The following is a 25,107-nucleotide window of genomic DNA, read 5'->3' as shown; positions in this document are numbered from 1 at the left end:
TTGTTAGTTTCAAATTGTAAATTACTAAAAAAGATTTTATTTCTTTAATCAAAAGCTACACACTCTTAAGCTCCCCTACAACATGTACGTCGATAGATTTACCGATGAGGAAGTCGAGAAACTCCATAACATACTGTCTTGGTACCTGTGGTCGTCCAACTCCAATCAGTTCATCGACTCCAAAAAGTATAAAAACACAATGAAAAGGACCAGGGCTGTACAACCATGGTTGTCATTGTAGAGCAATCGACAGTGATTCCTTGGGAGATAGAATTAGCGATTGTGAAGTTAAGCTTGTGGTAATTGGCATCGATTAATTTGGTGTAATGGGTGACTGCTCTTTTGACGGTATTTTCCAGTTTGTAATGGGTACCATCACCAAACATTTCACAGGACAGCGCCTGCCATAACGAATGTACGATAGCAGTAAGGTGGGTGAAGTGGACAGTAGTACGAATAGGACCGTCAAACTTGATGCACGAGTGCTTCCAATTGCGAAGTCTATAGTTACAGTACTTGTGGTATACATGTTTGATAAAGGAAAGGAACTGCTGTGAAACTACACTCCTGCATTTGAAGAAGAAATGCTCATGTGGGTTGCAGAGTTCAGTGAAGGTGTCACCACAGAACTCACAGACATGACCAATGCGCTTGTGGTTGATGGGGAAGGGTGTGAGACAACCAGTCATTTTAGCGACCTGCTAAACCTATTTTGATGAGACTTCATTAAACCGCATGCGGACAAAATATTTATTATAAATTATTCTCCCCTTCCGGGAATTGAACCCGGGCCTTTCGCGTGACAGGCGAAAATCCTCACCACTAGACCAAAGGGGAGTTTGATATTGTTGGAAACAAATTTTGAAATTTTATTTCTTTTCTTCCTAATATTTTTTCGCATCCTTTACGCAGGTAAGACAAAATTATTCTATCCCTTGACCATTTGAATAATTGACTAGTCAATTGTTATTGGATTAAAAGATTCGTGTAGATTTCGACTTTTGTTTGTGCCATTTTCAACAGCTTTGTGTAAACAATTAAAATAAACAAAGTTGAGTGACCTTATCTCTGGCATAAGCAAATAATAATAATTATCCGGATAATTACGTAAATTTTGTTACAGTTCTATACAAATAAAATTGCTGGGTTTTTTTTTTATAAAGTGCCAATTTAAATGAAGGTCAATTGTGGTCAATGGGTTAGAAACCCCATCATTGACAAATTAAATTAAAAAAAAATTCTCAAAAAATACAATTTATTTTTTTTTGAATATTTAAACTTTCAACAACATCAAAGTGAGTGATATCTATATATATATCAAGTAAGAATGTTGGACGATCAGGACAATGATGGTGGATGGGAACACATCCCAACAAAGCAAGCCAAGATTGCTGCGATGCAAGAGCGGCGCCACAAAAAGGCTGTGGAAACACAGAAGCGTCGTGAAGCAGAGCAAAAGGAGTACGATCTCAAACAAAAGAAGATCAACGAGATGTTTGCCGACAGTGCCAATGCATTCTCGGTGAACACCGGTCTACCTACCAAGTCGGTAAAGTCATCGTACAACAATCCATGGGGTGTGCTGGATGACGACGGTGACGGAAGTGACCAGATCAACAAATCCACCAAAACAAAGCAGTCTGCCGACTCTGGAAAACGTATCGAAGAGGGTGGTTATCTCTACACCTCAAAGTACATCAATCAACAGGAGAAGAAGAAACAGCAACACATTCAAAAGCAACAACAGAAATCCGCTGCCAACAACAACAAACAAAAGTCGAAATCTTCTACCACCAAGAAACAACAGCTAACAATTGAATCTGCAAAGGAATCTGTATGTATAACTAATTATATATATATATATATGATTCATCACGAAGCTTCTAACAATCTCGATTGACTGATTGCTAACAACCACTTTCTAGTTCCACTATAATAAATACTATGAAACAATGAGAACCGTAGAGGCAAAGTATCCAAAGACAAACGATATTCAGTTAAAGTATGTAGTCGAATGTCTCGAAGAGTATTTTGGACAAGTAGAATTAGATTCCAATGAACTATCGGAGATCTTACTTCAAAAGAGAACTGGTATGTTATAAATATCAAATTGTTCGTTTGTTTGTTGAATGAATTAGAATAACTGACTGATAATTTTTTGTTTGTATATAAAATATATACAAAGACTTCCCACTTTGTCACTTTGATCAAAAGTTTGTTACAGAGACAGTCAACTTTTTAGAGAAGAAACCGATCGATAGTATTTTACCGACGATAATGTTTTTGATTAACACTTTGATTTCGATTCTCAAGCAAGATCGTGATGCATTGAAGAGTAGTGGTCTCGGTCTCATGGTATTCCTTCAGATCGTATTCAAATATTTCAAAGCGGTTCCACTATCGATGTTGGACTACTACAAGACCATATTCAATCCCAATACATTGGCATCACTCAAACCAAACATTGCAGCTCTCCATCTCTGGCTTGCTGTGCAGTCGATCTCCTCCTCCATCCAGGCACCACTAGCAATCTACTACACCGTCATCTTCCCAATCAAGCTTACTACACATCTCAAGATTCCTGCATCGATCAACGATCTATTAAATCAATATTCAAATGATTTATCTGAACATATGTATGTTTTACTATTTAGCATTTACTAAACTCTCTAATATCTACTAACTTTAATCTATCGTCCTATCATCTCATAATGATCGCTTCTAAAGCGATGAAAAGAATACAAAGACAGAGCTAAATGAACAAACTATTAAATCTAGCTTGGAGCAATTCATTTGGGCTGTACAAAAGGGAATCGTGTTGGATTCAACTACTTTGGAGTTCGGACAACTTTTGTTGAACACAAAGACTTTGTTCTCAGCAAAGAAAGTGCCTCAATCCTATGTAACTGTACTTTTAACAAACACTGCAATTGCCAATGAAGAATATAGAGATAGAGTATATATTATATTAAACTTGTTTTGCTCTGCATTAAAGTAACTAACTTTTGGATTGCTTTCACTTCACTTTAGATTCTAGAAACTATTGTTAATTGCTTAAAGTTGGATTCGGATTGCTTTGAATATATCAAAAAGGCATACAGCAAGAATGTCGCACAAACCAACAACCTGTTGTTGTTTATCTCGCTGTCACTGGAGGAGGGCAAGCTAAGTAGAAAGTCGATTTCACACGCTCGTATTCATGAGTTGGCCAAGTACTGTAAGGAGTCAAACGATGCCATTCTCAATAACAAGAACAAGAGAAAGTCACTCTCAAAGAATGTCGATATCAACGACATTGAGATGTGCTCGGCAACCTGCGAGAGTGTACTTCGTGTATTCAAGCCCGCTTCGACATCAAACAAGACCGCTTCATCGTTCCTCGGTCCCCTCTTGGTGGTACCAGTAGTGATCGCCACCGGTCTATTCGCACGTCAGATGCTCTGCAACTATGATCACACCGATCAATTACTCCAACAACTCTCACAAAAGCTATGCAACTAAACACTACATAGATAATTCAAAAACAACAACAACAACAACAACACAAAAAATAAATATAATACAAATACTTGCAATATAATCAAATTAAATAAATAATAACAAATCAAATAAAACAAAACAATCATAATAGCAAAGTAAACCGTTTGGCAATAAATAAAGATTATTCAGCCCGGGCACAAATTTTAAATGATCATTTCATGAACAACATTTTTCAGTTTTCTTTTTTTTTCCAATTTTAGTTGAAACTAAAATTTTCATGTTTTGGTTCTGCACAGATGTTGATAAAAGTCGTCTGCCGATCGTTCTTTTTTTTCATTGTGTTACAAACCAAATTGTATGTATATTATACAAATATTCTATCATTTCTCTACTTTTCTATCTTCAGTGATGAAACAACTGTAAAATCTAAACTCAGCACTTTGATTTTTAGTGATATTATATTTACGTTCTCATGACAGTCTTCTGATGTTCATTATCTATTATTATTTTATTTTCTTATCTATTCAACCAAACATATTTTAATAATCATTTACTAACAATAACTTTTATTTTAAATTCAACAGGGTTTTAACTTTGGCACTGACTGACCTTGATCACACAAATATGAATGAAATTTGTTCAATTTTAAATAAAAATAAAATACTCTTACAAAAAACAAACAAATTAGACTTTTTAATTTTTTTTCATATTTTAATATTATCTAAATGTAATAAAGAAACCTTCAAAGTTTTTGGCTCACTCTTAGATGAAATCAATCTGTAATTATCATTCCAAAATATCGTCTCTATTAGGTTTATCTATTAAATTGTATTTACTTCCTCATCACAGTCTTCATATGTTTACTATCTATTTTATTCTCTTAAGGCGAACCTGGGATTTGAAATTTGCAAATTCACACACAGATAAATGAACTTGGAAGAAAAGATGTAATTCAGCTCATTTGAGCTCGTAATTGTTTCAATTCTACACAACCTCTTTTTCCTATTCTTTATTATTAGCAAATATGACATGTATAATCACAATTCTGCGTAACTATCAAGGTCGACATTGTTTTTTTTTGACAGTTCTGTTTCCCAATGTGGTGAAATTTCGAACTCATAATTCTGTAATAATATCTTTTAAACAATTTGATAATATTTTGATATTTATATAACCTCAAAAAGGTAAGATAGTTTCACTAAAAATTTAATGTGGGCTGGTGACATGAATAAAAAAACTATAAAATTACACTATAATTTTATAAAGATTTTAGTTTGATGGTTCTTCGTTGTTTAAAAGGTGAGCTAAAAAAAGAACAAAAAAAAAAAAAATTAATCATTCTTCTCATGTTTTCGAAAAAAAACAAATTTTTTTAGGCTGGTTTGTTTTTTGTAGTCAACTTGGAGTGTCTCTCTGTCGATGACAAAATATCGTTAATTTTTTTTTTATGAGTTGCCCAAAAATTTACATGCATGAGTAGGAGCAACAACAATATTGTTCTTTAGGTTGAAAAACTGAAAAAGACAAGTCGGAAATTTTGCAAAGGATCAGTGTGTGTTGTTGGTGCGATATCTATTTTGTAACTATCTTGATCGTTCTCACCATTCTCTATCTAGCAAACATGCAAACTAAAGTCATCAAAGATGCTTTGCACTGCAAATATCATTGTTTTTTATAAAGATTCTTCCTACTTTATTTGCGTGTCTAAATGACTAATATATCTATTCTTTGATTGTCACATACATTGAAAATAGAAAACTTTAGTAAGAAAAAGGATTGACAAGTCAGCAAGCACATTTCATTTCATCATCATCAAGTTTTGTTTTCATTTTTGTTTTTCTAATAAATAATAATAATTAATAATTAAAGAGATATAAATATATAAATATATTTTCTTTTTTTGGGGTGTGGTCAGTCATCAATCATCAACACACAGTTTTTCAAATCGTTTAATTTGATTTATTGTTTTTTAATTATTTAGGTTAAATTTATATATTGTTTAAACAGTCACTGTTTTATTTTCTATTCATTAAATTTATATTATTTATTTACTTATTTTTTATAAACATATATATATATATTAGTTAGCAATGACATTGGCAAGTCAAAATCCACCACAACCAACACTTACAAATAGCAGAATAGAGAGAACATGGGACGATTTGAAATTCGTTATTTCACAAGGACGTCTTCATGAACTTGGCAGAAAGGATGTCATTCAATCAGAAATGAAAAACCACTCCAAATGGGTATCAGAGAACTACAATTCGATGAAAGACTATATTCTATATAAAATGTTTGATTTCGAATTGGAATCAACGGTCGAAGAGAACAACGACAACACTTCACCCAATCAACTGCATTCAACCAAGAAAAAGAAAGCAGTGATTCCAGATATCATCGAACAAAAGATTGTTTTCAAGAAAAACGATTTCCCATATAATTGCGAAAAAGGAATCAATCACATGGTACTGTGGTGTCTCAAACCAATGACAGATGAACAAGCAAAGAAATATATAACTGAAAATCTCAATCTCGAATTTGGCAAAGACTATGTATTTTTTGTCAACCCAACCTATTTACAAAGTATAAAAGACATATTCCACTATCATGTATTTGTAAAACAACATTAAATCAATATCCAACCCAAAAGTTCAATTAGTATAGTTAAACAACAAATTAATTTTTTTGTAACAATAAATAACAAAAACATAGATATTTAAAAATATACTTTTAAAATGAAAGAAAAATATCAAGATTATACGAAAAACTAAAAAAAATTTCTTTTTTCTTTTCTTTTTTTTTTTTTTTTTTTTTTTCAATATTGCCAAATATAGATTTTGTATTGATCATGTGATCATAGCAATTTAATTTAAAACTCAAATTCTTTTTTTATTTATTTATTTATTTCATTGTTTATCTTTTATATTTTATATATTATCTATTTATTTCATTATAAAATAATAGATATATCTAATATATTTATTTTTCTTGTATTCTTTTATTTATTTTTTGTTTGTTTATTTGTTTGTTTAATTCCTTTTTTTTTTTTTTTTTTGAGAGGTTTGTGTAATAAATTCAAATTATTAAAGTAGATAGTAGATAGTAGATGCGTGAAGTTATATCTATTCATGCAGGCGGTGCAGGTTCTGGAATTGGTAGTGCTTGTTGGGATTTGTTTTGTAAGGAGAAACAATATGATTGGACGAATGTCGACCAACACAACCAGTTGGTAGGTGATCCATTTTTCTCTGTGAATGCATCCGGAGATAAACTAGTTCCTAGAGCATTGTTTGTTGATCTATCAGATGATGTTCTAGCAGATATAAAAGTTGGTCACCAGCGAGGATTGTTCAATCACCAAAATATTCTTTACAATCATCTTGAATCTGGTAACATCTTTTCTTCAGCTCGCTGGAATAATGGAAACCACCTACAAGAACCACTATACAATAGAATTCGCCAGTTACTAGAGCAATGCGATCGACCTGAAGGAGTACTTTTCACCCGATCGGTTGCAGGTGGCACCGGTTCTGGATTGACCAGTATGATAATGTCACACATTCAAAATGAGTATCCAAAGTTGGCAGATTTCGATTTCCCGATATTTTCTTTTGGCTCTACTTTAGATCCAATTGTGGAGCCGTACAACACACTATTGTCTTGCGTCGACATGCTTGAAGGTGGACTGACCATTCCAATAGATAATCAATCGCTCTTTAGAATATGTCAAGAGAAATTGGGTGTTAGATATCCAACGTTTCAGAATCTAAACCGTATTGTTGCTCAGGTTATTTCGATACTTACACTCTCCAAAAGACATCCATCGCCAGGCAATATCGATCTACAGGAATTCATAACTGGATTGGTTCCATATCCAAAACTCCATTTCCTTTCGTCGTCATTTACACCATTCATCAACAAGCAGAGTAATAGCCACGATCTACAAACCACTCAGTCCTTGACCGATTCTATCATCAATCCATCCAACACGTTACTAGATCCAAGAAATGGTAATCCATTTGGTAAAAGTTTGTTTTTATCATGTTGTTTCTATTATCGAGGTGATTTCAATATTTTGGATATAAGGGATCATATTGATCAGAGACTGAAGCATCGTTTAAAGTTTGTGGAATGGGCACCCAGTGGAATCAAAGTAGGTGTCAACGGCAAAGCAAAGTGTACCCTCGATGATACCGATATTATTGGTGAAAAGGCTGTCTGTATGCTAGCGAATTCTACATCGATTGCCAATCTATTCCAGAGAGTCGTTAATAGATTCAATATGCTCTACAGGAGAAGGTCCTATGTCTGCCACTTTTTGGGCGAAGGAATGTCTTCCAGAGAGTTTGCTGAAGCTGAAATGAATATTCATAACATGTGTTTGGATTACAAGGAAATTGCAGAAATCTAAAATAAATATCAATTGTATAGGATTAATCTATTCATCAACAAACTCAATACACTGATATAATAAACTCAATCAATTAATTATTAGTCTAAAAAAATATCTTATTTATTATTGTTTTTATTCCCTAAGGATTAAAACTGTTTTAAAAAAATAATGCATTATTGCAAAAAAAATTCAAATAATAAAAATTATTTATTTATTTTTTTATACTGGTTTTTCAGAAGACCTTCACAAAATAAAAGATTATTATTTATAATTATAGTGAAAAAAAAAAGTCGACAGTCAACCAATACCAGAAATTTTTTTAAAAAAAATCTTTTAGATTTAAGAAATTTGAATAGCTAGCCTCCAAAATATAAAAAAAGGAAAGATCCCTCATGTGGCTTTCTAGATATTATTATTTGAATAACGAATGAGGGAATGAAAAGTGATTTATTTAATATTTGATTGAAAGTGATTAAATGTAAGAATAATTCAAAAGTGTCGCCTATTTATTATCTGTCACTTCAATTATTATATCAATCAAGTATTAAATATCAATTTTTTTACACTTTTTAAAAACATAAAATAATATGAACAAATTATCTTTATTACTTTTGGGACTTGCCATGCTCCTCTGTGTTTCCGCAGACTCTATTCAATTTTGTGGTGTTTGTAGTAGTGGAGCTCTTTTAGGTTGCGGTTCATCAGGTCAACAGACTTGTGTTACAATTCCTGTTGGAACATGTTAGTAAGTACTTACTTAACTTTTTTAAAATACTGAATTATCTAATTTTAAGAATTTTTTTTTTTTACAAATTATTTTTATTTATAGTACATTCAATGATATCTGTACCGGTGCTCCATTGATATCTGCTTATTACATTTCAAGTATATCGAATTCTATTGTCTATGGTAAAGGTTATGAGAATATGAGTGATTGTTCCAATGGAACTGGAAGAAGTACTCCCATTGCCCAACCCTGTGGAGATTGTAATGAAGGTACCACTGTATCTTGCAGCACTTCCTCTACCTCAATTTCTGGTAATATAGATACCACCTCGGTTTCAACAACTGCTTTCCCACACAATTCTGGTAATATTCAAGTTGTTTCTTTTGGGTTAATTGCATTTATTTCTTTATTTATCATTTTAATTTAAAAAATTAAATAAATTTTTTAACAGACGAGGGAGACTACCCTCTAAATAAAAATTATTTAAAAAATTTTTTTTTAGAAGTTTAACAACATTCTTTTTTTTTTTTAAATTCTTTTTAATAAATTTTAGTTAATGAGGGAATGAAACAAAGTCAAAAAAAGAAATAATGACTCCAACTGCTCACCAAAAAGTTGAATTTATAATAGAATAAAAATTCAAAATAGATAATTTATTAAGAGTTAGAGAGAAATTTCTTTTTAGGGATGAAAAAAACAACTTAATACCTAAGGTTATCAGATAGAAATTTTAGAATTTATCACTTCTTCATTATTTACTAGCGAATCTTCCAGTTATTTTTACTATCGGACTACAATGAATGAGTACTCCCAATCAACAAATATGATGTTCTGGAGCCAATCATCCAAGAATTTCCTGAATTGAAATAATAGTAACTAATAAAAATCTCTACTTTTTATTAACTTCAAATTCTTATAAATTCTTTGGACTTCTATCTCAATTTACAACAATATTAATAGATACTATCTTTCCAATAAATTATTAACAACCAATTGTAATTTGATTTATTCTGTCAATGAATTCTATGAAGATAAATAATTATTTATTCAATTATACTGTGATACCTCCAAGTGACATCATTTTAAAACAAATATGGGAATGATATTATATTTTATTTACATTGTCTTTGTTCTCTTTTTGGGTGTTGTTTTGACTTCTTGTGACGGTTCAAATTCATCATCAATCTCTTCATTAGCCTCACTTGGTTCTTCTTCATCTTGACTGATATCTTCAATGTCTTCACTTATTTGATCACTCTCATCCATTAAATCTTGCTTTTTACCTCTAGTCACCTTTTTAAATTTGTTCTTGACTGATTTGTTTGCAATCATCTCGACCATAGAATAAACATTATTGAGTGATTCAAATAGCGGATCTTCTTCATTGTACTCTGGTTTGTTTTTAATTCTAAATAAAAAATAGATTAATATATTAAAACATAATAATATTATTGAGAAATTAAATATACATACATTTCAACAGCTTGTTCATGAGTTAATTTTGGAATTAGATAACTGATACATCTCAAAAACTCTGGGTTTTCTGGATTTTCTTTATCTTTTCCAAAGAAATATTCAATTCCACTTTCGAAAACTAAACCAAGTGAATCTGATTATAAGAAAACAAAGGGTTAGCCTTGAGTATAATAGTTTAATAATATAATTTCTCCTTACCTTTTTTGATAAATTCAGCTGACAACCAATTTAATAACTCTTTAAGTCTTGAGAACAAATTCTCTCGTAACTCTTCATCGTCAGTGCTGAGACAAACTTGATAGAGTTCTCTTAGAGATGAAAAAACAATATCTGATTCCTCCTGGTTGTTCTTTTTGATTTTGGAAAGCAGTTGAACATACTGTTTGACGGTTGCAATCGATCTAGCACCAGGTGAAAGAGCTACTTGCTTGATGACAGCACCTACATTTGCTGATCCAATGATATTACAATGTATGGCTTGTAGCGACGATATAATGAGTTGCTCAATTCTGTTTTGAGTGTCTTGGTCGATGGTGGTAGTGTCATTAGAAATATCAAAGCTAGTCTTTTTGGATTGCTGTTCACTTTCTGATTTCTCGGTTTCTGATTCGGATCGCTTGGACTTTCCTGTCTCTTCATCTTCCTCCTCTTCTTCGTCCTCTTCGTCTTCATCTTCATTGCCACTCTCATCAGATGTGGCAACTTTCTTCTTTCTACCTCTCTTTGATTTCTTTGATTTCTTTGGCTTTTCCTCTTCTTCTTCCTCCTGTTGTTCCAATTGATTCTTTATATCCTCCATTACAATATCATTTTCTATCAATTAAAATAATCTTTAGTTTATCTATCTATTATAATAAAATCAATGAATGTTTTGATATCTACCATTTTCCAAAAGTATTCTTAAATTCAACTCTAATAATTTTCTTGATAAAGGTACATTTAATGAATAAATATTTAATATAGTTTTCTCTAAACTGGTTGGATTAAAATATATCATTATCTCAATTAATGAATTATAAGCCTGGTACAAGAGATTAAATTAGAAAAATGATTGACAATCATTTACTATCCTTATGAAATTTGATATACTTACAAAATGTTTAAGAAGTTTGCTAGCTCTTTTGGACTCTAATATCAAGTTCATTCTATGTACAAATTGATAGAACATGAAATAGGTGGTGTCTTGTGGGTCGGCCTCTGGTGTATTGGAGTTCAATTCAGGTGCTGCCGAAGCAACTTGCCATATGATCAGTTGTGAGTAGGACTGTGACGCTATCTTGATGATCCGTTCCTTGTATTCTTCATCCTGGATTGGAGTAGTTCCAATAATCCCATCCATCAAGGGTAGTAGAGTGGTATGCAGATTCATATCGTTCATTTGGAAGTGAACACCAACAAAATGAATCTTTTGCAATAGTGTAAAGGCATTGAATAGTTGGTTGGCTTGGTCACCACCGGATGCCTCTGCGTCGGTACCTGAACTTTCGGAGGGAGCTGAGATTGTACGAAGTGAGTCACCAAGTTGGTTGAAAATCTCCATTATCGTCAAATTGAATGGTGCTTCCAGTTGCGATGGCAGTCCTTGTGACAAATCATGAAGAGTATCGGCAATGGTTTCCACCAACTTTTCATTTGGATTCTCCAAAAGAATCATACTAAGCAGATTGAGTAGTTCGGAATACTTGGTTTGCAAACGGAGTGTAATATAGGTTTCAAGATTAAAGTATTTACAGATCTCCACCAAGCAAATAGAGATTTCAAAATTAGCTTTGTGTTGAGATAGTAATGCTGGTATAATGGAGATAAAGTTGGTAGTAACATCTGAATCTTTTGTCTAAAAAAAAAAATAAGGGTTAAAAGTTTGTTTCTTGAAACCAAATTAAATTTAAATGTTTGTTATTTACATATTCATTTTGTTGGTATGGATCTTCATTGAATAGCTGTTGTCTTTCGGAACTGAAAATAGGTGGTTTGTCTCCAGAGAATATCTTTACAGATGCACTGATCATTCTGAGTATTATCAACAATTGATTCTCTGATAGTTTTTTCTCTTCCAACTCTGATAAAAACTTGACAAAGAATGACCAATCAGTAAAGATTGCTTGTCCTTTCTCCCACAATGCAAACACTAAATAATATGGAACATTGGTTGCCTTTGATTTCTCCTCTAGGAATTCCAATAGTTTCATTAATTGTTGTTCTCTAATATCATTCTTTGCACCTGAATATGTATAAATAAAATAGATTAGAGATTAGTAAAACATAAATTATTATTATTATTGTTGTTGTTTGTTGTTGGCTGAATAACATACTTCTTCTCTCTGCTTTTGGTAATGCATTTAACTTTGATTCCAAAGGATCCAAGAGTATTTGATAGAGTAGCTTTCCTGTTGCTTTGACAATTGCCTCGTTGTCCACCATGTAGTTGGCCAAAACTTTATCTAGTAACACTTGTTCAATGAGTGAGTGTTGGCACATGATAGAGACAAGCTCGATTGCATCGATTGCAATCTTGTCGACTTTATCACCGGCAGCAATATCTACGATTCTAAATCTGAATTTCTCTGTGAAATCATCGTATTGTGTGATCAAGTTCTCGTTTGAGTAGAGTTGTATCACACCTTTCACTGCACTCTGTCGCACCTCTGCCACCCAGTCATTCAGTCCCCAACCAATCTGACTGAGATACGCCGATGTCAACATGGTCGAAGGATACTCTAATATCCAACGTGGCAGACAATCAAAGAGCAATCCTCTAATCTCTGGTCGCACATCTTTAATACGCATCTTAAAGATCTTGTCATACAATCTATCTTTTACGAGTGTTTCCAGTTGTTTCAGCTTGTTGGTGAGTTGCAACTGGTTGTCCTTCAGTGTTTTCATTCTCTCTGAACTCTTTCCGACGCTGCCTTCCGATGCCAGTTGACGCGATGTCAAGTTCAACTCTCTCTTTAGCTCGGCAGCCACAGCCAAGATGTTGGTGGTCAGTTCGGCGCAAGCAAACACCGTGCTGAAACGAACACCACGACTGTCAGCCTTGCAGAATGCTACTGACCAGTAGAGAATCATCTTGATGAGGTATCCATCGTAGAGAATCGATGCTTGACACTTGTTGACCATGGTCGAGATGAACTCACGATAGTTGTTGATCAACGACTTTGATCGCTTGCTAGACAGTGGGAATGCTTTGGTATCGTCTGTTTCGCACACCTCTTTTGATCCATCCTCGAGATCACTCTGAAAATCTTTGACAGTCATTGCATCAGCTCCACCACACTCTACAATTAGATTGATCACCTCAAACGTTGCATTCTCTGGATCCTCATTATATCGATCAACCCATTCTGTAACCAAAGTCTTTACATTTACTTTGGATTTATTGATTTTATCTAGCAATAGTAGATAGTAGCGGGAGATATAGAGAGAGAGAGATATCAAGGAATATTGATAAGTATTAATGTTTAACAACGATAATCTATTTTATATTTACTGAATAATGATTGAGATCTTCTTCTTGACTGTGAAGATTTGGTTTGTGATCCACTATTATTATTATTACTATTGTTATTATTGTTGTTTGACTTCTTTGATGTTACTTTTCTTTTTGATACCATTGTTAATAAATAAAATACATAGTAAGAGGATTTAATTAATTAACTTGTTCATCATAACATCTTTTTGTTTTTTTTTTTTTTAAACAATCTTGGCGCCAATTCCAAGAATAGAGAGATTCAATCAAACTTTATAAATTTATTCTATTTACAAATGTAAATATTATCATAGATTAAGGAATAATTTAATCATGGAAAGTATAAAATAATTTAAATATTTTAAACAAAATAATTTGTAATTCTAATATTTTTAATTTTAAAAATTAACCAACAAAATGCCCAGTTAGCTCAGTCGGTAGAGCGCAAGGCTTTTAACCTTGTGGTCGGGGGTTCGAGCCCCCCATTGGGCGGATTTTTAATTATCTTAAACACGCATTGTGTGCCGCATTAAGGGATGGGGAATTGTGTACCCGGCGACAGCTCTCCTCTTTCAGTGGTTCTTGATACAGCTTCGAGACAGTCCTTAGATGCAAGTGCCGAGACTCTGATAAAGTTAAACTCTGGGAAGAATGCAGTGACCTTGCGAGACTTGGTGGCAGACAGGTTACCATTACAAAACTGATGCAACTCGCCTAGTCTCTCAGAGTCGACTCTGCCAGAGAAGGTGACACTGTTTTTCTTGGCGGTTAACACACTATCTTTGTAGACGATTTGAAACAAGTCGTGTAGCTTGTCTCTGGTGGCTGTAGTTATGTACTTAGAGTTGGGGAAGCAAAGTCTAACATAGAGGGTGTTGAGCTTGATCAATTGCTTGAATTCGGTAGCATACGTATATTTATGCTTTGATTTGTAGAATTTAGCTATTTTAGCACCGATATTATCCATATTTAAGAATAGTGAATGTACTAATGATCGTAAAACTAGTGAAATTTGATAAATTAACTGATATGATCGTAAATTTAAGACTAATAACTAAAGAGGAACGAATATATATAATTATAATAGCTAGATAACTTGATAACAAAAATATGAAAAAATTATCTACAAATACTAACTGTTTGCGAAAAAAAAAAATAAAAATAAAAATAAAAAAAGTCAAGAAACTCGATAACATACTGTCTTGGTACCTGTGGTCGTCCAACTCCAATCCGTTCATCGACTCCAAGAAATATAAAAACACAATGAAAAAGACCAGAGCTGTACAACCATGGTTACGTGGTGGCATCTCGCTATGGGACATCCAACTTCGTAACGATGCCCAACACGTGTGGATATTCAACAGATTCCTACTTTCATCCTCTGATCCTTCCAAAGTTTGTTATTATACCAGTTGGCTATCTCAAATCTATTGCAGATCTATCACCTCGCCATATCTCAATCTATGCTACACTCTGTGGCACCAATTGGCAGTTCATCTCAAACATCTGGACAACAAGATCAAATCTGCTAAACCAATTCTGATTGATGGTCTACCACCCACTCTAAAGCAAATCTACGACCACCTATTGTTCGTCAAACATGGCATTCCACAACTAACTGATGGTCAGTTCCAACTATCGCTACCACCAACCAAATTCGACTACACATCTTACGACTGTATCTTCACCTATATTTCGCTCATCAAACACCAGCGTGGACGAAACACTGTCTTCCGGTTCTTCTCTCGTTCACTTCCTGGATTAGCTTACAACAAAAACAAAGAATGTGAACTGTGCTTCACATACTGCTCTGACCCATATTTCCATACATTCTTTAATTGTCGAGCAGTTATGCACAGATTCAACCTTAACACCATTCTTGACTCCTTACAGCTTTCAGGTGGTCAACGATTCGATTGGACTATGGAAGACGCGTATCAGTTGGTTAGAAGAAAGGACAACATCACTACTCTCGTTTCACTTGTCTTTCATCAAATCTGGAAATTCTATTGTAAATCCTATTTTGGCGGTACTCCTCTCCACGATAACAACCTACTATCTAATGAATCTATCATTAATGAATATATACAGCACTTATCAGTAATGAAATTAATTATAAATAACAGTATCAGTAACTTACAATCCAAACTTAAATAACCAATAACCAATCAAATGTCAGCCAACTATTATTTCCTCTTCTTCATTTCTTCATTTTCAAATTAACCAATTCAATCATCAGTATTCTCATCAGCTTAACAATCTATTAATATCAATAACTAAAATAATTATAATAACAATCAAAATAGCAATCAATTGCAGAATTATGAAAAAGTAAAAACTGTAAAAAAAAAAAAAAAAAAAAAAAAAAGAAAAATTCGATGGTTCACACCATCCCCAATATATTACTTAATAAATCATTTTTTACTTCTTAAAAAAAAAAAAAAAAAAAAAAATTTCAGTGGTTCTTGACTCTCTTAGTGATGAGCACGATCTGGTCGATCTAGGTCAGACTGTCGACATTCCCACGTACCGTTCGCCAATTACCGGAATCGCTAGACGTATTGATAGAGCTTATGCTAAAAGCAGTCTATTAAACAACTCCTTCAAGGTTGCTCCCAACGCTCTCTCAGATCATGCGATACTTTCATTTAACATCCCTACTGGTAATTCCTCTAAGCTTCCACCCACACCTTGGGGACTGGACAGATACACTGCTATGGAAACTGTAGTTAAGTATGAGATAGAATCTATTCTCTCGTCCTGTGTCATCTCTTTGTTAAATGTCTGGTTGTCTCACACCTTCCCCATCAACCACAAGCGCACTGGTCACGTCTGTGAGTTCTGTGGTGACACCTTCACTGAACTCTGCAACCCACATGAGCACTTCTTCTTCAAATGCAGGAATGAAGTTTCACAGCAGTTCCTATCCTTCTTCAAAAATGTATACCACAAGTACTCTATAGACTTCGTTATTGGAATCACTCGTGCATCAAGTTCGACGGTCCTATTCGTACTACTGTCCACTTCACCCACCTAACTGCTGCAATCGTACATTCGTTATGGCAGGCACTGTCCTGTGAAATGTTTGGTGATGGTACCCATTACAAGCTGGAAAATACCGTCAAGAGAGCAGTCACCAAATTAATCGATACCAATTACCACAAGCTTAGCTTCACAATAGTAATTCTATCTCCCAAGGAAAATATCGTTAAGAGAGCAGTCACCCATTACACTAAACTTAACTTCACCATCGCTAATTCTAGGAGTCACTGTCGATTGCTCTGCAATAAGGCGTAAATTTAAATCTGATTGGAATCTAAATCCTTCCAACTACGTGCCACCACTTTATACTGTTGTTCATCAACACTCAACTACTGTTAGATCTATTCTAACCTAATACTACTCAACTTATTAATGAATAATAACTATAAAAAATAATAATAATAATATTATATTGGCTATTTCTCACGGCCTGTGTGAGAATGTATATATAATATAAAACACAAACTAGAAGGTTAATATCAATACATGCAATTTGTTGACTGATCATTAGCCAACTAATCTTTTTAGAAAAAAAAAAAAAAAACTATGATAAGTTGGTAAGAAGAAAGGACAACATCACTACCCTCGCTTCGCTTGTCTTTCATCAAATCTGGAAATTCTATTGTGAAGAAGAGGATATAATAATAATAAAAAATCAATTAAAAAATAAAATAAAATAAAATAAAATTAAATTGAACTAATAAAATATTTCTATTTCTCTAAGTCCTATTTCGATTTGTGGTACTGAATCAAACAACTATTTTTATCATTTGGAATTGTATATTGTCGTTGGTATGAATATAAATACAGATTGAATTTATGGGTATATTTATAATGGCTATTGTCTATTTCGTAGGAAAATAATTACTTCATCAGACCTCCATCAAAAAGATGAAAAGGTGTAATCGACTTTGGTGAAAAAACTTTCGTAAGAAAATCAATTGTAAACTTTACCCAAAAAAATCTCTTATATGAACTGAATGGAGTACAATAAGTGACTGTTGTTACTAAAAAAAAAAATTTGAATTTCTAACAGAAAGAAATTTTATTTAAAGTAATTGCAAATAGATCGGAACTCACGAGTCCACCAAATTTCATAAATCACTCCAAAATTTTGAATCACTTTTCGAAAATCAAAAATAAAAAAGCAAACGTGGCTTTTGAAAATTGTTCTGGGAACTTTTGTTTTCTATCCTTTCAAAGCTTTCAAAAAAATATTTGGATTTTAAATTCAAGATAAATCAGTTAACAATTCAAATGAGGGATGAAATTTTAATTATCTCAAATTTAAACATAAACTTTTAATATAAATTCAAATCAATCATTCATCAATATTTTTATAAAACAAAAATATCTAAAATGAAAGTAATACTATTTGTTGTTCTCATTTCATTGGTACTCCTTATAGGAACTCATAAAGCTACAGCTGTCGAAATTTCAAAAACCGAAGACAAACTCGGAGGTATCACTGTAGAATGTGTACTATGTTTGTTTGTATTGGAAACTTCAATCTCTGAAATATTTCAAGATCTTGATAACGAGACTATAATTGTTAGAGATCTTGACAATGTTTGTATCGATTTATCAAACCACACAACACAAGGAAATGAAGAATGCAATCAAATCGCAAATAAATTTGGACCCGAGATTTATAATGCCGTCCAGAATTCAACAACTCAATTTGAAATAATGGCAGAAATTACTGAGATAGTATGTGAAGGAATTGCACATGCATGTGGTTCAAGCAGTGGCCCAAGTTGGGATCTGGAAGGTGATAATTTCAAAGGTGATTATCTTGATTATTTATTATCTTTTATCAAATCTCAACTAGATACCATATTTCGTTGGAAGTAGAAGTTCAGTCCAAGAATTGAATAAATAATTATCACAATAGATAATTCATTAAAAAATAATATCACTAATAAAAAATAATCGTTATTTTTTTTCAAAATCTTTGTGTTTCTATTAAATTAAATTAATATAATTTTTTTCTATATAACAAGAAATTCACTTTTCAGGTCTCTTTAAAATTTTAATAATCTCTCACTCTCTTTCTTTAATAGAAATGTTGAGAGCTTGACTTTTATCACTAATAAAAATAAATAGATGAAGATGTTTTTATTGCTGATTCAGTTTCGATTCGATTTTTTTGATTTCTTCACAAACATTTTGATAATGATTTTTGAGATCCACAACCTTTTCTTCGAGTTTTGCCTTTTTGTTCATGTCGTCCTGTACACCTGGTGAATTGGTTTTGATATAATTATATTGCTCGTGATTGACTCTCTTAAAAGTTTCCCAAAGATGTCGCTTGTGGTGAAGTCTTGCAAAATCTGGGCTTTCGCTGATGGGAAGTTGGCCCAGCAGGAAACGATCGTCAGTGGCAGTCTCCTTCTTTCCGACCATGACCATACCACTGCTCTCAATCAACTCGAGCTCATTCAATGCGATGATTGTTCCACAATTCCTTTTCATCTTCATGCAAAAGTCTCTGTAAGCCATACCATCTTTCAACGACTGGAATACAATACAATCTTTGAACAATGTCCATCCAAGTGATCTTCTTAATTTCTCGTGCTTCTCTTTCATCTGTATTCTATTTACAAGGAAATCAACGAATCCTTGAGTTGGTGCATTCGGTACTAGCTGCAATGGTAGTTTGGTTGATCTAGGCTGGTCATACTGCGAGGACTGCTCATTTCTATCATGAAAAGCCGATATCAAATCCAAAGACATAAAGTGGACGGGATTACGTGAATGTTGGAATTGCGTATAGTAACGAGACAAATAATCTTTGTTTAAAACAACCACTGTTTCCAACTTTCTTCCAGCCATTTTGGAAATTACTCTGGCCTCTTCCTTTGATTCGATGCAAAACAAATCCAAAACAAGTCCAATGATTCCTGTTTCTTCGGTACTGGATCTCGCGAGTTCAGACATCTCCCTTGAGATTGGATTGGATGGTAATGATGCTGCTCTTCTGGGTTGGGAGTTCATATCGTCGATCTCTTGCAAAATAACTTGAATGGTCTTTCTTACCTCCTCAGGATTGGCTTTTGATTTATCAAACGAAGGGTCGAATCTTAATAAATTGTTCTTTGACTCTTCGATTTGCAGTCTTAGTTGTTCTTTTTTCGAAGTAAAGTTTGCCAATGTTGACTTGATCGTATCAATTTGTGATGAAGCTTCGTTGATCTCTTTGTTCAAAGACACACGCTGTGATTCCAGTTCAACTTTCTTGTCTATATCCTCCTTGCTGTTGGTATAGACAAACTCGATGGAATGTGAATTGATTTCCTTCATGTTGGTGGTGAATCTAATTCGATAGGCCTGTGAAAGTCCAACTGATTCTCTCAGACTCAGCAAAGGGAAAATAGCATCTCCTACGTTGTTAAATGGTACCGGATCGGTTTGGATTAACACTGGCATTGTAAAGAAAGAGGACTGTGACTGTGGCTGTTTGGAGAGCTCGATCGATGCAAAAACACTTCCATTGACCAATACTTTGTTATCATTCTGGTCGGCCGCGTGTATTACGAAATCCTTTGCCAAAACAGATGATGTTTGAGGAGCAATAATCGACGATGTACATAGCTTGACTGGTCTATCCGGAAGAACTACCAAACTAGAATCAAACTCCACTTTGTTGGTGACACTTGTAGAGTAGACAAACTTGAGTGGATACTCTCCAGATTTTCTTGGTCCTGGAATATCCTCGAAAATATATACCGATCCATCTAGTTCCGTTGAGCTACACACAAATGACTTCATGTGAAGCATTAAACGAACATTTGACTTTTGGACAACCAGTGCTTGGCCATCGGGATTGATAAGCGATATCTTAATTGGCGGAATAATGCTATTTGAGATCACTGCAATCGGTGCAGAATTGTGGAGACGTATAGTTGCAGAACCTTTAACAATAAAATATATGGTTGCCTCTTGCATACTGATATTCTTTGTGCTGACTCTCAGCTCGTAGGTTCCCTCTACACCAGTGATATCCATATTCTTGATCGATCCAACACCAGCCCTGATCAGAGTTTTCGATTTGATCTGAAGTGGAGGTGGATTGCCCTGAAGATTCACCCATTCGTATTCGATTTCAATACCATTGCTGGAAATGACATTACCAAGAGTATCGCAAATAGTGACTTTGATCTCCTCCAAGTAATCTCCACGTGAGCATGTAACTGAGAGTTTAGACAGTCCATTGACACGCACCTGTGAAGCAGTACCCTCGATCATTGTGAATTTAAGCGGAAACTCTGCTACATTATTGTGTTTGTCTTTGGCAATCAGTGTCAGTTCACCATAACCAATCATGGTGATTCTACATGGATACATATTCTTCTCGGTGTTGAACGGCTCGATTATACAACTCTTGATCTCTGCGTTCTGTGCTTCGCTGCTGGTTTTCAATACAAAGTACGGTTCGATCTCTACTCCAGCCTTTGCTTCGGATGGTGTAACAACATTTCCTCGCTTGTCATTCAACTTGAGATCAATTAAAACCTCGGAATCACAACGAATCTTTTGTGGAAGCAAGCCTTTTCCAAACTGTGAAAAGAAAGTTGAGGGTGCACCACCAGTTGTCTGTATTGAAAACTCTTTCTTCAAATCGATTTTCTCTGCTTTCTTTTCATCCATATCCCAATCTGTCTTGATGCTAACCCAATGCATCATGGCACGAGATATCTTGTCGGTAATCAAAGTGGGCAGTTCAAAGATGTTGGCGCCATTCATGGCCACCTCCAGCTGATGAGACGATGGGTGCCAGCTAGTAGAAATCTTGCCCTTTAGCTTTGAGAGCTCATACGGTCCACGTCCTCCTCCACCCGCACCATAGACTTTGATACCGAATTGTAGTGAACTACCAGACATTGCACGATAGCTGTCCTCCTCCAACCTAAACAATGAAGACTCTGACAGTGGAATCAATTTGAGAAAGGCCGGCTTTGACGATGGTGTAATTATAATTTGCTTCTCCACTGTACAAATCTCATTTTTCTCCTTGTAGAATGTAAATTGAACGTGTACTGTTGATGTAGCTGTCGGTGTGCTCTTTCTACGAGGTGCACCGGTCTCCTCGAATGGCAAGTCAATCTTTTCTTTGATAAACAATGCCTTGGAATCCTGGAAATTAAAGTAACCTTGTACATCGCTTGTTACCACTATGCTCTCTTCCAACACAGTAGAGGTTGCAACAATATATTCACTGGGTGTTGTTATTGCATTCTTTTTCGATCTAGATCGTGGCTTTTGAGATGCTGGAGCTGATGGCGCCGACTCGTTAATGTACACATTTCCACTCTTGTCTCTCAGTATCAAGCTGAAAGGTGGCACACTCGTTAGGTTCATCACTTTCTCTCCAAATGGATCCTCTACGAATGAAATTGACACTGGTGGACCAGATATCAATCTAATTGGATCAAGCTTACAAGACATTCCCTTGGACTTGAGTGAAACGACCAGATTGGCCTCTCCATCGTCGCCTAGATTCGCACCAATAACCTTCATATTCTGTATCATGATCCTTCCATCGACAATATCGACATCGAAATCCTTTGAAAATTTAACTGCTGTTTTGGATCCCACTATCGAACCTGTATACTCCAAAGCCGGTAAGTCTGAAAAAGGCACCTCATTGGAGTGCTCGTCTAATGATTTGACAATGATGGGAGGCAACGGGCTCTCCAATTGAATTCTTGGAGAATCTGATTCAAGCTGATATTCAGCAGAGATTTTCTTGGGATCGCCTGCCAATACCTTGATGTAATGAGTCGCTGGATTGACATTTGGATAGCTGCATGTAAAAGTGAAAACATAGGCACCGGTTCTGTTGAACGGGAACGAACTCAATCTAAATGATGCTCTTCCGGGTTCATAGTAGGAAGACGATGATGAGCTGAGAACCAACTCGTTCGTTGGCTGATAAACTATTTTCAAGTCGATCTTGATTGACTCCATATCGATGATACGCTTCTCCACTTCTTTCGGTGGCTTTGAACTATCGAGAAGCGCCACAGAAACCCATGTGATTGTGTCGCCTGTCATATACTCTGTCTTGGGAATCGGTGATTTGTCTGCTTCGATAATCTTGATTCTCGATGGCATTCTTAGTTTCTGCAGTTCACGAAGCTTCTCAAACTCGGCAGGTGCAACCTTTCCTTTTACCTTGTTGATTGGGAACGTTTCAAACTGATCCAATGGCTTATAGTTCAATCGTTCGATTGTCAGGAAGAAGCTGCTCGTTCTAAGCTCTGGCATACCAGAAAAATACATTTGCTTGATGGTGCCATGGACAGCGGGACGAGTCAGCAATTGAATGCCGTCCTCGCGATAATATGTACATCCACTGATTGACACCGACTTGCAATAGGTACGATTACTGACTGCATCGTAGACATCTGTTTCAAACTGAAAATCTTGGTCCAACTTATGACATCGAAGAATCCACTTCTTCCACTCATTATGATTGTTACGCGAACCAGACTTTTCCAGATTCAAATAGATAGGATGTTCCTTGATGATGTGTGTTTTGTTCTGATTGACTGGGAATGCCGATGTTAAAAAGAGTGCTCCCTTGACACGTTGTGCATACTTTTCCTCGATTTTCTCGCCGTCCAGTCTAACTCCAGTTGCCATGAATCCAAGTCGTTCGATATGTGCCTCGGGAATCAAACGACCATTCCAAAACACTTCGAAACCAGGCTTCCTTAGTGAAAGTGGTAGTTGATCGAAATCCTCGCAGGGATGTTCCAAAAATACTCTATATGGTATTGGGAGAGTTTCTTTCTCTTGTATATATGGGAAGTATCTTAGATGACACTTTACTTTTGCCAACTCGCCGGCACCAGTGTCGACCAGCAACTCGAAACACTTTATCTTTTTGCCATGCTGAATGTACAGACTCTCCATAGAGTCTGGAATATTGACTAGATCCAAATCATTCAACAATAGATTGTACTCTCCTTTCTTTGGCGGTTTTCCGTTTGGTTTCTTGTCGTTTTCAGTTGGTGAGGTGTTGTCTTCTTCGTCACTGTCCTCTTCCTCTTCAAAGTGGTAGTGACTCTGATCGGTAGGATCCGTATGTATATAGTAATAGTAGATGTGTGCTAGTTCTCGTTTCAGTGAGACGATTGAATCTTCAAAGGTTGAAGTCGGTGTCAAGAGTAACTTTACGATAGGTACATTTTTGATTGTAACCTCTGTGAATTGCTGTGAACGCTCCGCTGCGGTTGATTCACGAACTTTAATTGGAATTTTCCACTCTTGATCGCCTGTCGCACTGAGAATATCCAGTGAAATGGTTGCTTCGTTCACCCAATTGTTGGACTTTTGTTTAGTCACCACTAAAATCTCAGTACCCAAATAGAAAGCTGCTTTCTTTGCACCAACACCAAATCTCGATATCATACCGGTTGCAGTCTTGTCTGAACCAACTGAATCACTACTCGTAATGGTGTCTTGTGACTTTTGTTCCAAATCTGCTTGTGACATACCCATTGTCGCCCATCTCTGTAGATCATCTTTACTCATTCCACAACCATTATCCCAAAATGATATAGACTGTTGTTTATTTTGAAAAGTAGCAATGAAAATATTAGTAAAAAAAAAGGATCAATTACAATTGAATATACCTATATCATATACATACAGATAAATCTCTGGAATCTGGTTTCTTAATATTAATCTTTACTGTCTTGTCACCAGTTGGATTGCTTCTGACTGCCTGAATCGCATTATCTATAAACTCTGCAAAAGCATTGGATGTCCTAAGTTGTGTTGATGTTCATGTTAGTATTTCAATACTAATCATCGAGTACTACAAGTCATATTAAGAAACCTACGTATAATCTGAAGTACCAGCTTTCAATAGAATACTCTTTGATGGTGTTACATCTACCATCAACTCCTCAGGTTGTTCCAATGGATTCTCACCGTCAGTGTATACAATAATAATATTGTTGAGTGAGATAAGGAATTGTTGATAACTTATCTCATCTTGAATCGATTTATTCGATAGATCTGTAAAATATATATTCTGATAGTTGAACGCAAAATAACAAGTTAATAATACTCTATAACTACAAAAGTTAGTTATAAATTACTATTGAATAATAATACCTTTGAATCTATAATATTTAATGTATTAACTTCATTTTTAAACTTTACAAAGGTTGCAGGTGTTTCCAATTCATATCTTTGACCTTTTCTAGATATTAAAACTTGTAATAAGCTGTTAACACTAAGAACTAAATAATGTATTATCTGCAAGATTAATTAATGACTTACTAGAAGTAGGTAAATTCTTTAAGACCATTTCAGTCGATGTACTTTCATTAGATGATTTCGCCTTTTTGTTGTCTCTCAAAGGCGAAACAAACTTCTTGTTATTATTATTATCTGCTTCATTTTTTCTTTTCTTATCATCAAACTTTTTATTTGATTTCATTATATAAATAATTCAACAAATATAAAGAATACAATCGTTAATAAGAAATTCGACTATCT

The 25,107-nt window shown here is 34.6% G+C and overlaps 7 protein-coding genes and 2 non-coding genes across 9 annotated transcripts; 6 read left to right on the top strand and 3 right to left on the bottom strand.

The window, feature by feature from the left end:
- Nucleotides 1-82: 82 nt before the first annotated feature.
- Nucleotides 83-7,894, top strand: PPL_00520 (uncharacterized protein; the record flags this gene model as incomplete). The annotated part of the gene is made up of 11 exons (XM_020571546.1): nucleotides 83-186; nucleotides 1,164-1,198; nucleotides 1,323-1,834; nucleotides 1,926-2,091; nucleotides 2,186-2,636; nucleotides 2,728-2,956; nucleotides 3,253-3,493; nucleotides 3,741-3,835; nucleotides 5,565-6,035; nucleotides 6,068-6,092; nucleotides 6,618-7,894. 11 exons carry the CDS (start codon nucleotides 83-85, stop codon nucleotides 7,892-7,894), a joined length of 3,606 nt encoding a protein of 1,201 aa, XP_020438820.1.
- On the bottom strand, nucleotides 766-837 carry PPL_00521. Its single transcript has one exon. It is a non-coding gene; the product is annotated as a tRNA-Asp (tRNA).
- A 569-nt stretch (nucleotides 7,895-8,463) lies between the features above and the next one.
- On the top strand, nucleotides 8,464-9,079 carry PPL_00519 (uncharacterized protein; the record flags this gene model as incomplete). Its single annotated transcript, XM_020571545.1, has 3 exons — nucleotides 8,464-8,621; nucleotides 8,706-8,990; nucleotides 9,055-9,079. The coding sequence occupies 3 exons, from the start codon at nucleotides 8,464-8,466 to the stop codon at nucleotides 9,077-9,079; spliced, it is 468 nt and encodes a 155-aa protein (XP_020438819.1).
- Nucleotides 9,080-9,131: 52 nt separating this feature from the next.
- Nucleotides 9,132-13,693, bottom strand: PPL_00518 (STAG domain-containing protein; the record flags this gene model as incomplete). The annotated part of the gene is made up of 12 exons (XM_020571544.1): nucleotides 9,132-9,138; nucleotides 9,724-10,011; nucleotides 10,077-10,212; nucleotides 10,278-10,387; nucleotides 10,460-10,892; nucleotides 10,962-11,053; nucleotides 11,173-11,207; nucleotides 11,476-11,913; nucleotides 11,984-12,300; nucleotides 12,392-12,796; nucleotides 13,217-13,447; nucleotides 13,570-13,693. 12 exons carry the CDS (start codon nucleotides 13,691-13,693, stop codon nucleotides 9,132-9,134), a joined length of 2,616 nt encoding a protein of 871 aa, XP_020438818.1.
- A 274-nt stretch (nucleotides 13,694-13,967) lies between these two features.
- Nucleotides 13,968-14,040, top strand: PPL_00517. The gene has a single exon. It is a non-coding gene; the product is annotated as a tRNA-Lys (tRNA).
- Nucleotides 14,041-14,084: 44 nt separating this feature from the next.
- On the top strand, nucleotides 14,085-14,815 carry PPL_00516 (uncharacterized protein; the record flags this gene model as incomplete). Its single annotated transcript, XM_020571543.1, has 3 exons — nucleotides 14,085-14,182; nucleotides 14,523-14,583; nucleotides 14,726-14,815. 3 exons carry the CDS (start codon nucleotides 14,085-14,087, stop codon nucleotides 14,813-14,815), a joined length of 249 nt encoding a protein of 82 aa, XP_020438817.1.
- A 584-nt stretch (nucleotides 14,816-15,399) lies between these two features.
- PPL_00515 (uncharacterized protein) lies at nucleotides 15,400-17,405 on the top strand (the record flags this gene model as incomplete). The annotated part of the gene is made up of 3 exons (XM_020571542.1): nucleotides 15,400-15,679; nucleotides 16,008-16,281; nucleotides 17,315-17,405. 3 exons carry the CDS (start codon nucleotides 15,400-15,402, stop codon nucleotides 17,403-17,405), a joined length of 645 nt encoding a protein of 214 aa, XP_020438816.1.
- Nucleotides 17,406-17,949: 544 nt separating this feature from the next.
- PPL_00514 (uncharacterized protein) lies at nucleotides 17,950-18,472 on the top strand (the record flags this gene model as incomplete). Its single annotated transcript, XM_020571541.1, has 2 exons — nucleotides 17,950-18,300; nucleotides 18,422-18,472. The coding sequence occupies 2 exons, from the start codon at nucleotides 17,950-17,952 to the stop codon at nucleotides 18,470-18,472; spliced, it is 402 nt and encodes a 133-aa protein (XP_020438815.1).
- A 236-nt stretch (nucleotides 18,473-18,708) lies between these two features.
- PPL_00513 (uncharacterized protein) lies at nucleotides 18,709-25,048 on the bottom strand (the record flags this gene model as incomplete). Its single annotated transcript, XM_020571540.1, has 5 exons — nucleotides 18,709-24,162; nucleotides 24,251-24,368; nucleotides 24,444-24,621; nucleotides 24,705-24,848; nucleotides 24,889-25,048. 5 exons carry the CDS (start codon nucleotides 25,046-25,048, stop codon nucleotides 18,709-18,711), a joined length of 6,054 nt encoding a protein of 2,017 aa, XP_020438814.1.
- Nucleotides 25,049-25,107: the final 59 nt, after the last annotated feature.

This window comes from Heterostelium album (assembly GCF_000004825.1).
Source record: "Heterostelium album PN500 unplaced genomic scaffold PPL_scaffold1, whole genome shotgun sequence".
Taxonomy (NCBI): Eukaryota; Evosea; class Eumycetozoa; order Acytosteliales; family Acytosteliaceae; genus Heterostelium; species Heterostelium album.
The sequence above is the reverse complement of the archived record's forward strand: the minus strand, read 5'-3'. Positions and strand labels throughout refer to the sequence as shown.